The sequence below is a fragment of the Anomaloglossus baeobatrachus genome, chromosome 6 (genome assembly GCF_048569485.1).
Source record: "Anomaloglossus baeobatrachus isolate aAnoBae1 chromosome 6, aAnoBae1.hap1, whole genome shotgun sequence".
NCBI lineage: Eukaryota > Metazoa > Chordata > Amphibia > Anura > Aromobatidae > Anomaloglossus > Anomaloglossus baeobatrachus.
In genome coordinates this window covers 111,632,223-111,643,949 of record NC_134358.1, presented here as the reverse complement: position 1 = coordinate 111,643,949, position 11,727 = coordinate 111,632,223, and the positions used below count along the sequence as shown (strand labels likewise).

Sequence of the window (11,727 nt, the reverse complement as noted above, 5' to 3'; positions counted from 1 at the left end):
GGTGTGTTGAGCAATGGGCGTTTCCATTGCTAACTCTCTGCTTATTTAAACCCTGGTCTGATAGCAGGCTATGCCGGATGTCAGTTGTTCTTTGTTCACCAGCCTGCTTCATCCTGCTCCAGACCACATCTACCCCAGATAAGTGCTTGGCTCTTTATTTTTGTTTGTTTCTTTTTGTTCTTATCTGAGTTTGTCATTTGCTGTGGTTGTTTTCAGTTTATTTGCATGCAGGTATCTTCCCTCAGTTGCTTAGCTGGAAAGCTCCCTGCAGCTATGTTTGGAGTATTGCTCCTATAAGTCCATGTGTTTGTTGCTTCTTGAATTTGTAATGGTTCCTGCTTTCTGTTCATTGGTATGACAAGAGCGCCTGGTATAGGACGGAGTTCAGATCTAGCGATCTGAGGGCTTTTTTGTACTATCAGGTTGTTGGATTTTTGCAGGGCTTTTCTCTGGCCACCATCAGTCCCTTTCCTGTCCTGTCCTATTTAGTCAGTAGTGCCTCATCTTTTGCTAATCCTATCATCTGTGTATTGTGTTTTCCTATATCACCGCGGTCTTTGAATGTGGGGTGCTTACTATTCTTTATTTTCTGAGGCAGAGAGTTATTCATCTTTCTTTCCTTTAGGATAGCTAGTTCTCCTGCTGGGTTCACGGTGCACAGGATGTTAGTTCACCCCTCGGCTACTTCTAGTTGTGATGGTTAGTAAGGGGATGGCGGCCAGATTAGTTGCCAATGCTCGTCACCTTTTACCAATGATTTATGGTTGTCTTCCATGGTTCCGGATCATAACACATGGGCTTAAAAAAAAATCCTGTAAACGGAAAACCCCTTTACTATGGTGTTGCTAATCAAAAGAGCTCCAAACTAGAAAAAGTGAATAATTACTGCGCAAACCGTGTTCTTTGTCAGGCTTGACAAAGAATGCAGCTTGTGTTAGAAATGTGTTGCCGATCTCCTGGCTCCCTGGCTTTACCTAGAATGATGTTTTCATATATATTTTTTTGAGGATTTTAATTCAATAATGTTTCTCCTTTTTAATGCACTACAGAAGATGGATCCTCCTTGTTTCCTGCAATCATCCATGTCTCAGAGCGTTTGATCCGTGCATGCCGCTTCATCACCACTGATTGAGCTGGATTAACCTTACTGCCTGAAGAGGTACAGTATGTAACACATAGGATCCAGGAAAAAATGAAATGGTCTATGAAAAATCTTGGCATTAGACATGGATTTTATAATCTATTTTTTAAAACTAATTAAACCCACCACATATAAAACCAAAAACCTTTTGTAAATATTTTTATTTTCTGTATATAATAAATGGGGCAGCCACTTTGCTTGAGCTTCTGGTTAGCAGCAATTCAGAGATCAGCTTCACATGAGCCACAATGACTAGGAAAGATGTTTGCGGAGATCTCATTGACTTTTATGAAAGTTTGCAATATCAAAGAAAAACACCACCGAAAATGTCCAAGATAACCCTGTGTAAAATAACATTGTGAATAAAAAAAAATAGTTTTTTGAGTATATGTTGCTTGCCTCCAGATTGAGCAGTTGTAGGATCTCAGCCCGCACATTATCATGGATAGAGCTCAATATTTCAGCGCTCAGGACGATCATCTTGCATTCATCAGCCTTCCTTCAAAGTATTTAAATGTCTTTTTTGAGGATCACCTCATTTAGATCCTGTAGCACGGAATATTCCTGGGAGAACATCCTGTTCTGCCGTCTTCATGTTCCCTCACATTGTGCTAAAAACGGTGTGTGTTTTGAGTGAACCTAAAGGTTAACATTTTATTACTTCCCGTTGATTATATAGCGACAGCATATTCTGCAGCACTGTACACTGACTGTTATCACTCATCAGTCCCTGTCCACACATGGGGCCAAAACCCAAGGTTTTTGGGAGTATATAGAAGAAACCCAACCTGCACAATAAGAGAACATGCGAACTCCCGGCTGATTTTAATCAAGGTTGTGCATATAAGGAGCACAGTGCAAACCACTGAGACGGATAAGTGAATAAACTACTTTTGAGTATATAACTTCGCTTTTATGGCTGAGCAATACTATGTTATACCGCACAAACATGGCAGAGCAGTAGGGAATCAATGTGCACTTTTGGTTACTGTACATTGGGGATCTTGTTTGCTAGAATGTATGCGTTGTATATATGCTTTGTAATATGTTATGTGTAGTAGGACACAGTTATTTTTTTTTCAATTGAATTTCGTCAAGACAACAGCCCTCTAATGCTGGAGTCACCAATACTTTGTTGGGGTAGTTGACAGGAATACAGTAGAGTTGGGTCATCATACTGTGTGTATGGAGGGTACTGTGGAGGAATTCACTGTGGGGCTATCATACAGTGTTTCTGGGCACTTTTATTGGCATCACACGTTATGGCTGCAATGAAAAAGGATTCTAGGGCTTGAATAGGAGGAAACTTACTTTGTATGTGGCTATAAAGTTGTGAGGTATGCTCTCCTGTGACTCAGCCACATTTTTTTTTTTTTAATGTACGGCCCTGATAGTGAGGACTCATTTCAGTGTTGCATGTATATATCTGTTATTGCCTCGGTGTACGTCAACTAGGATTGCTAATGTTTATACTAGTAATAAGCAGCATCAGATGCGAGACGAACTACACCCACGTTAATAGGGAATACACTTTTACAATAGGCAGCCTGGAGTCAATGATGATCATATTTTCACACTTCAGGATACGGATTTTAAACCAAAAAATTATCTGTAAAAGAGATGAGCAAAATAATATGCACAACCCCGGTCTGGAGTTACCATGCAAAAAGTGACATTCGAAATGACAAACTAGGTGCTGCCAATCCATATAGATTGTTATCCATAATTAGGGCTCATTCAAATGTCTGTGCACATCACTCCGATCTTGGATGACAATTCACGGACTGGCAGCTGGTCTCCTGACCGGATCGTGACTGCTTTGTACATTTTTAGGAGGCTGACATGCTCGGGTTGGGAGAGCCGCAGCCAGTCCGTGCATTGCCATCCAAGATCGTACTGATGTGCACAGACATCTGAATGAGCCTTTAGGCTGGACATACAGATTAGATGGATGCTTCAGTTGACAGGCCCATCAGTGTCTCTCCCATCCTTCAGCCAAGCGCTCCAGAGTTCTCTATGACAAAACCGTTGAAGCCCAGGTCGTCCGACAGCTTATCGAAGGGAGTGCAATGTGAATGTAGGTACGAAATTGAACATGTGATTGACATCTCTCCTTACCATAGGTTGGCCTGAGCCCCCACACACATTAGGCCACTGGCCGAACCCGTAAATATCAAATTCAGCCGACATTAGTCTAATGTGTATAGACGCCTGTACACTTCAGTACTGAGTAGCCTATAGAAAGGCATGATTCATCTAAAGATCTGTCAATGTTCCAGATTATGTATCGTTGGGACAATTGGTGTGTCCTCTGTTTTTAAACCCACAGGCAGGTGTGAAGGATAACATTGCTTTGTAGTCCAATACCAATATGAACCATATTAGATGAAATTAAAGAAACAGTCAAAGACAGTTTAACACATGAACTGATGTGGTTTTACTGCATTTGGCCATAATACACTGTCCCGCAACAAGACATATAAGAGCCATAAACATAAACCTTCTGTTATATACGATAGTGTCTATCCTGCTCATTAATACATGCTTGTCTTCATTGGGCTAGCTGATGTCGGAGCGCAGAATGCAGGTATTAAAAACACTCAGTTGATGTAACTGTGAGTCATTACAACACAATGGGTGTAAATGTTTTTCACACGACAGCGTGTAGGGCAGGCTAAAGGACAAATAAAAATGGTCAACTCTGAAAAGAAACTTTTTGTTTTCTAGTTACAGGGCGGGTAGTACCTAAACTGCGGACTCCGGGGCACACTGTGACTTAATGCTACAAACATCAGCTCATGTATTTTAAGCAAATGTTGGTCATGAATTGATTGATTTTTTTTTTTTCGTTAGTTCGGATCTTCTCACTAAATGCCGTAAATCTATTTCAGACTGCGCTTTTGCTTTCGAAATAAGATAAGCAGTGAATATATATGAAGACAACAACTATGACTCTCACAAGCACTAAGCACTGTCATTGGTTAAGTCTTAAAATATCAAAGCAGTTACTAAAACAAACAAAAAATTAGGATTATATCGGTAAAACAACACTAAAACGCTAACCAATGTGGTTTCCTTAACCTTTTCTTTTTCCTTAAACGTTTAGCTGGTTAAAGTCGAGTTTCATTTCTCTTAACACTTCCGCTAATAAACTACGTAGAAGCTCTAGTGAGATCAGATTTCTGTTGTCTCAAAGCAATTAAATTAAAGATGTGGTCTCAAATTGCAGGGGAAGTGCTTTACGCTAATATGTCCCCCTCTTAATATAAACAGTACTGTGTATTATCTCTTGCTTTAGGATAGTGTTGTCTTCACATAAGACTTGTTTAATGGTATTAGTGATTCGTTTCCTTGTACACGTACACCCTATTGCGTGTTGACAGGTTTATAAGGATGCAGCGGCCGCCGTGAAGCTCCTAGACGACGGCCTTTGAATCCTTGCAGTCCTGAGCGCTGGTGCCTGAGTTAGCCTGCGGATTGTCTCCTTTCTCTCCACGGTGCTTGGCTTGTCTGAAAGATTAATACATTAACAAGAGGCTTTAGGGTCCAGGGCCGTACATCTCAAGACATGTTTATTAGCTGATGGCACAGAAGACTCAGAGGTCAACCCAAGGGGTGACATTTTGAAAGGAAACAACAATATTTATGTTCAGATAGCAAGATGATGAGATCATGTGGAGACCTCTCTGATGGAATTACTCCGATATCAGGAGACAAACCTGTCTATTGCAATATTCTACCTATTAACATTTCATCTTTCTGGCAATTTATGTCTATACGTATTTATTCTGAACATCAGAATATAAGACAGGACATTCTGAGATGGAACCATCATTAAATATTAACCATAATTCATAAAAATATACATACAAGGTGTATATATATTATATATATATTATATACACACACATATCTATATCTCTCTCGAGATATATATATATATATATATATATATATATATATATATATGTCCTTAAAGGGTTGTTCCCATCTTATCTTCAAACTCCTGTCCCAATATGTACTAGGTGTAATAATGAAAATATTGACAAACACTTTCGATTAGAAATGTAGTATAGTTCTCCTGATGTAGCCATGTCTCTTACCTCATGTGCAGGGCATTGCAGCTTAGGCATCTATGGTTATGATTAACTGTCACTATATGAGTGGACATAAGCATGGATACCTTAGCTGCAATGCCCTGCACATGAGGTAAGAGACATGGCTATATCAGGAGAACTATTTAACATTTCTAATCGGAGACATTTGCTAATCTCATTATTATTACACCTACTACATATTGGGATAGGATCTTGGAGATGGGAATACCCCTTTAAGTCATCTTCCTCTGAATTTATTAAAACATTTCTTAATTATCTAGCTTCCCCATAGACAGTAGTGACTACAAATATGGCAATCCTTATGGCACATCGCTGGCAAAGCTTCCTTGTTATAGGTATAATTTAGTAAACTTGTTTTTCAGTAGGAAATTTAATATTTGATGTTAGATTTTAAACCCCACTATACTATGGGGTGCTAAGTATGGTTGTAACTGTTAGGGGCCTTTCACACTGCGTTCTGATCTCAATTCAGTGGTCCAATTGGAGCTTCCATCCGAACCCGCCTGGGTGTCCAACTCCAATAAGCGTATACTCCTGAAAATGGTGCACGACAGAGCACACAGTGACTCCATCTGCACCATTATAGTCAATGGCTCCGACGACGCATGCATCCGAAACCTTCTTTGTGGGGGGTTCAGACAGAAGCCTTGATGGGACCACTGGATGGAGATCGGAACGCAGTGTGAAAGTGGCCTTAAAGTTTAGGCCCCAAGAGCTGACCTGGAAGATGAGGGGGCATGGATATTTAAAAGGGTTGTACATGATTAGAAAAACATGACTACTTTGTAACAAAAAGAGCTCCCCACTTGTCCACAGGATGTGTTTGGTATTACAACTTAGTTTGATTCCATGAAATAGAACTGAGCTACAATTCCCCACAAAACCCCGGACAGATGTGGGTTGTTTCTGAAGTATATGAAGACTTCAGATAGAGATGGTAACCCCCCACCTTGAAATGTAGACATGTTACAACACCTTTCTTTTCATAACAGCATTTTATGTTGCACATCAGTGAAAAGTTATTGAAGACACCCACGACAACCAATCAGATTGTGCATTTAATTTTCAACAGCAGTTTAGGAAAATGAGAGCTTGAATGTGATTGGTAGCTGTGGATTTCTTCACGACTTTCCATTCCACTATATTTTACTACAATTACAAACACAGTAATTACTGGACAATATCCCCCTCCATAGACTGTTAGGTTGAGAATCAGTATTTGGCGCCTGTGTTACCTCCTTTATTAAGGGGGGTGGCTGCTGCATCCTGTCTGTGCATTTGTTTCCTTGACCTTGCCTGGTAAATACCATTGCTTTTTCGCTATGTTTATAATTGAATTTGGGATTTTTTTTTTCAAAATAACTTCCTTATATTTCTTTGACTATGCTTTTTATTTATTTTACTACAATAAATATATTAATCCGCTATATACAATAAAAAATGAAACCACAAGTGAAAATACTTACTCAAATGGTCCGTTTTCTTTCATGAGAGCGCCTTCCACGGAATCTAGTCCTTGTTCTGAAAATTGTTTCAAGGCACTTAAAGCGGCCTGGAGACGACACAAAATGAGATGTGAATTAGGCTTTATACTTTAGGGGAACGCAGTGAACTTAGCAACATATGAAAATAAGAGCGGGTTAATAGAAATGAAAAATTTAAGTAACATACATAGAGAGTAGTAACAAAGTTCTTTCCTAGACAATAATGTATCAATTTATCTCAATCTTTACCAATATTTTTCTGTAATAACTATGCTACATATTAACTTGTCATTAAAGAGGATGTCCACTACTTTTACATTGATGGCCCATCCTTAGGATCAACGTCCGATCGGCCAGGGACTGACACCCAGCACCCCTGCTGATCAGCTGTTTTCATGTGGCAGCTGAAAACGCTCAGTTCCAGAGATGCCCTGTCTAATGATAGCTGCCGCGGCCGGGTACTACATATCAGCCTCTCATTGAATTGAATGGGAGGCGGATGTGCAGTACCTGGCAGCTATCAGAAGACAGGGCAGCTCCGGAACTGAGCATTTCTGGCTGCCTGCTGCTGATGGTGGTGGCACCGAAAACAGCTGATCAGTAGTGGTGCCCGGTGTCGGACTCTGGCCGATCAGACATTGATGACCTATCCTAAGGATAGGCCATCAATGTTAAAGTAGAAGGAAAAGATATCGGCACATCAAAGTAAAATAATTTCTTTCTTTATTGTAACATAGTATTAAAGTCCATCCATATTTAGAAGACCCTGAAGCGTTTCCGACACAAAAGAGCATCCTTAATCATAGGCTCAGGTCGGAAACACATCAGGGTCTTCTAAATATGGATGGACTTTTTTAATACTATGTGAAAGACAAAGAAAGAAATTAGTTTACATTGGATGTGCCAATATCTTTTCCTTCTATTCAAGTTATAGTCCACCTGGCGGACTTCATATCGTTGCACTCCATGGATGTGTGGTGACCTATTCCATTGGGCATGTCAAGCTTTCCTCCACCTCGTCAATGTTAAAGTAGTGGAAAACCTATTTAACTATGCAAATCCACTCATCCAAGCAGTGCATCCAAGCAGGTCTCGAGGATTCCAGATTAGAACCACAATGATCTGCACCAATAACATAAAGCAAACATGACATCCTACCGATTGTACTCTTTAATTTGTGCCACAGATTTGGTGCGGATGTGCAGACGATCGACAGTAGGATTAGTCTCCAATCTAAAATAGTGAGGTTAAAGCTTTGTGTTTTGCAAGTGAAATCATTTTTCCACACTGCAGCCAAAAATTCCCTGGAAATATTTCATTACATGTGAACAGTGTGGCAATGACATTTACATGCAATGGGATGCAGATGGTTTGCATATTCCACAAGAATTTCTGTATAGATTCTAGCGGCATCCTTTCCGCCTAGTGTGAATGGGGCCTAAGTAATCTGAGTATACAGTCTTCTGAAATGAAAATCTGGTTCTTCACCAATGTGTAACTATATAGCATGGTGGCTCAGTGGTTAGCACTGCAGTCTTCCAGCGCTGGGGTCCTGGGTTCAAATCCCACCAAGGACAACATCTGCAAGGAGTGTGTATGTTCACCTCGTGTTTGCGTGGGTTTCCACCGGGTACTCCGGTTTCCTCCCACACTCCAAAAACATACAGATAGGGAATTTAGATTGTGAGCCCCAATGGAGACAGTGTGTCCAATGTATGTAATAGCGCTATATAAATGAATAAATATTATTATATATTATTATTATATAGCAGCTATTTCTATATCTATTTTTCTCGATTCGATCAAGATCCGTATCTTATTATTTATCTATACAAGAATTCTAAGCTTTTTAAATACTTTAAAGGGTTTTTTTTTTCTGTTTCTATACATCTTTCTCTCTAAATAAAATCTATTTTCATCTACTTACCTTTAGTTATCTACATATCTCATAGATTCTTACTTATCTCCCTTATATCTATTTTTAAATCTAATCCATCTAGAAAAAAAATAGGAAACATCTTTTACATATACATCACTAATACATCTATAACAGAGGAATGACTATTATCCATGTTATTCTCCTCAGGCTTTGAGCAATCTTAAGTATTGTGTTTCCTACCTTTTCTGCCATCTGCAATGACTTTAAACTTTCTAGACCCATGTTGTCAATCCACACCCATTAATGTTATTCTCCACCCAGATTACATCTTCTTCTACCCATCCCATTACATTCTTAGTCCCGAATGTGGCAATAGCACAAGAAAATGGGGTTATCAAAGGGAAGGAAAGGGAAAATGGACTAGTTTAACAATTGCCTGTTAAACTCATCACTAACTCAATTTTTTTAACCAATGGCAGGACAAGCTTTCTTGGTGCCCAAGGTGATGGGTTCTGATGTTCCCCACCACACTCAGCCCCTGAAGTTCTTTATCAGATCTCTAACCCCCTTTGCAATGACCAATCCTTACGGTTCTATTACGGAGCTTATTGGAGAATTAATGTAATATTCATATACAACCCCAATTCCAAAAAAGTTGGAAAACTGTAAAATATAAAAAAAATAAGAATGCAATGATACGAAATCTTATAGCCAGATTTTATTCACAACATAACTCAGAACAGATATCGAAAGGTGAAGGTTATTTCTTTTTTCAAACTCTTGTAGAAGTTGATGGCAGCAAGACATCTCCATAAAGTTGGGGCAGGATTAATAAAAGGCTATAAAAGAAAGTGGTACTAATGAAAAATATCTGCAGGGTGAATTTTCATCTATGTCACATCTATAAAAAGAGCATGTTAGAAAGGCAGAGTCTCTCAGAAGCAAAGATGGTTAGAGGTTCACCAATCTGAATAACTGTCTAAAAATTGTGGAACAATTTCATAAACATGAAATTGCAGAGACTTTATATCTTTTGATAATATCTAGTGTAGATGGTGGTATATTCAGAGATTCTGGAAAAATCTATGTGCACAAGGACAACAGTGATTATTGGATGCTTGTGGTCTACAGGTCCTCAGGTGGCCCTGCACTGAAAACAGGCATGGATTCGTCCTGCACATCACTGTATGGGCTAGGAATATTTATAAAAATCAATCAAGTCCAATTCAGAAATGCAAGATAAAGCTCTTTCAAAGAGAAAGCCATATATCAACAAAATCTAGAAATACTGCAGTCAAACCCTGGACCAAACCACACTTAAAATTGACTGAGGCAAAATGGAAAACTGTTCTGAGGTCAGATGAATGAAAAATTTGAAACTCTTCATAGAATCCAATGATGCTGTGTCCTATGGCCTCTAGAGGAGAGGGACCAACCAGCTTGTTATCAGTGCATAGTACAAAAGCTTGCATCTCTGATTGTTTGAGGTTGTATTATTACCAATGGTATGGGCATCTTACACTATTTCTAAGGCACTATCAATGCTGAGGATTATATAAAGGTTTTAGAATAACATATGCTCCCATTTAGTCACTGTCTTTTTCGGGAAAGGCCTTGAATATTTCAGCAAGACAATGATAAAACAGCAAGGCTTCGCAGAAGACTTCAGGTAATGTACTGGCTGCCGGCAGTCCAGATCTTTCAACTTTAAAAAAATTGACGCATTATGAAATTAAAAACACGGCAATGATCAAGACTGTTGAGGACAAGAATCCTGCATCTGACAAGAAAGAGACAACAGTCCTCTCCCAAAACTCCAGCAATTCATCTACTCTCTTCCCAGACATTTACATACTGTTGTGAAAAGAAGACACAATGGTAGATCTGGTCCCGTCCCAACTTCTTTGAGATCTGTTGCTGCCATACATTTCAAAATTAGTAAATTGTGTAACATGAAAAATCTCTAACACTCACCTTCTGATATGTAATCTATATTTTGTTGAGAATGATATGGCTATAAAGAGATTTACACATCATTGCTTTTTGTTTTTTATTTTACACAGTTTCCCAACTTTTTTTTTTGAAGTTGGGGTAATATTAAAGACACACATGGATACACAATTTATATATAGGTGTATAAAATCCTGCCAAATGGTGCCTTAGGCAGCTTCGTAATTCTCAGCCTGCCCATGGTCATACCTAGTAAGTTAAGCCCTAGTTTAAGTAACATTTATGGCTGCGAATAAGCAACAATAAAGCTTAACACCTAACCTTAAATCTCAAAGTGGCATCATTTTTCACCACTCATGAAGTGATATTTGGAGTATTTTCTATACAAAATACTAAGCTGGGTAATGAGTTAGCCCCAGTTATTGCAGCCATGTAATGGCCAACATAAGCCTCAGCTTGGAGAGTACACCAGATCTGCCCCATTCAGAAAAAAAACTATGGGGGCAAAACTTAAAATATAATGTGGACCTATGTAGAATTGGGATTATGTGGATCTTTAAAAATAAGTACAATTGTGTTATCAGATTTAATAAATAAGTTGGTATTGTGAAATCTGATGACAGGTGCGTGTGAAGTGAGACTATTTGGTGACCACCCTCTCTAAGGCTGGGCCCACACGGGGATTATTGCGATCCCCTCACATGACACTCTGCTCACACTGGCAGTACAGCAGAGCCGAGTGTCATGCGATTGTCCCTGCAACTGAGGTCCGACCGTGCGAACGGACCTCAGCTGCTGGGGGCGGGCCAGCGTTGAGGAGGGGCGGGCCGGCACTGAGGAGGGGAGGGAATTATCTCCCGCTCTCCTCCGTAGCTGACTATTGCCATTCTCGCCCTGCACTATCGGTACACCGGTGTACTGCGAGTGCAGTGCGATTTTTCTCTCGCCCCTACACTTGAATGGGTGCGAGAGAAAGAGTCTCGCATTACAGTCGCAGCATGCTGCGATTGTGTTCTCGGTCCGATTAGGGCTGAGAAAATAATCTCGCATGGGTGCTGACACATAGGCTAATATTGGTCCGAGTGGAAAGTTTTATCGCACTCCACTCGTACCGATTTTCATGCCGTTTGTCTTAGGCCTAATAACAAAAGTAAC

The 11,727-nt window shown here is 39.7% G+C and overlaps 1 protein-coding gene across 5 annotated transcripts in view; it reads right to left on the bottom strand.

Annotated features, from left to right (window-relative positions):
- Nucleotides 1–3,554: 3,554 nt before the first annotated feature.
- The window catches only part of STAU2 (staufen double-stranded RNA binding protein 2), a 403,856-nt gene continuing 395,683 nt past the window's right edge, over nucleotides 3,555–11,727 (bottom strand). For all 5 annotated transcript variants that reach the window (XM_075353165.1, XM_075353168.1, XM_075353167.1 and 2 more), the window contains 2 exons: nucleotides 6,726–6,811; nucleotides 3,555–4,651 (listed from right to left, as the gene is read on the bottom strand). In XM_075353165.1, the coding sequence (XP_075209280.1) occupies nucleotides 4,558–4,651; nucleotides 6,726–6,811 (180 nt within the window). In that variant the 3' untranslated portion in view covers nucleotides 3,555–4,557. The remainder of the gene's footprint in view (nucleotides 4,652–6,725; nucleotides 6,812–11,727) is intronic.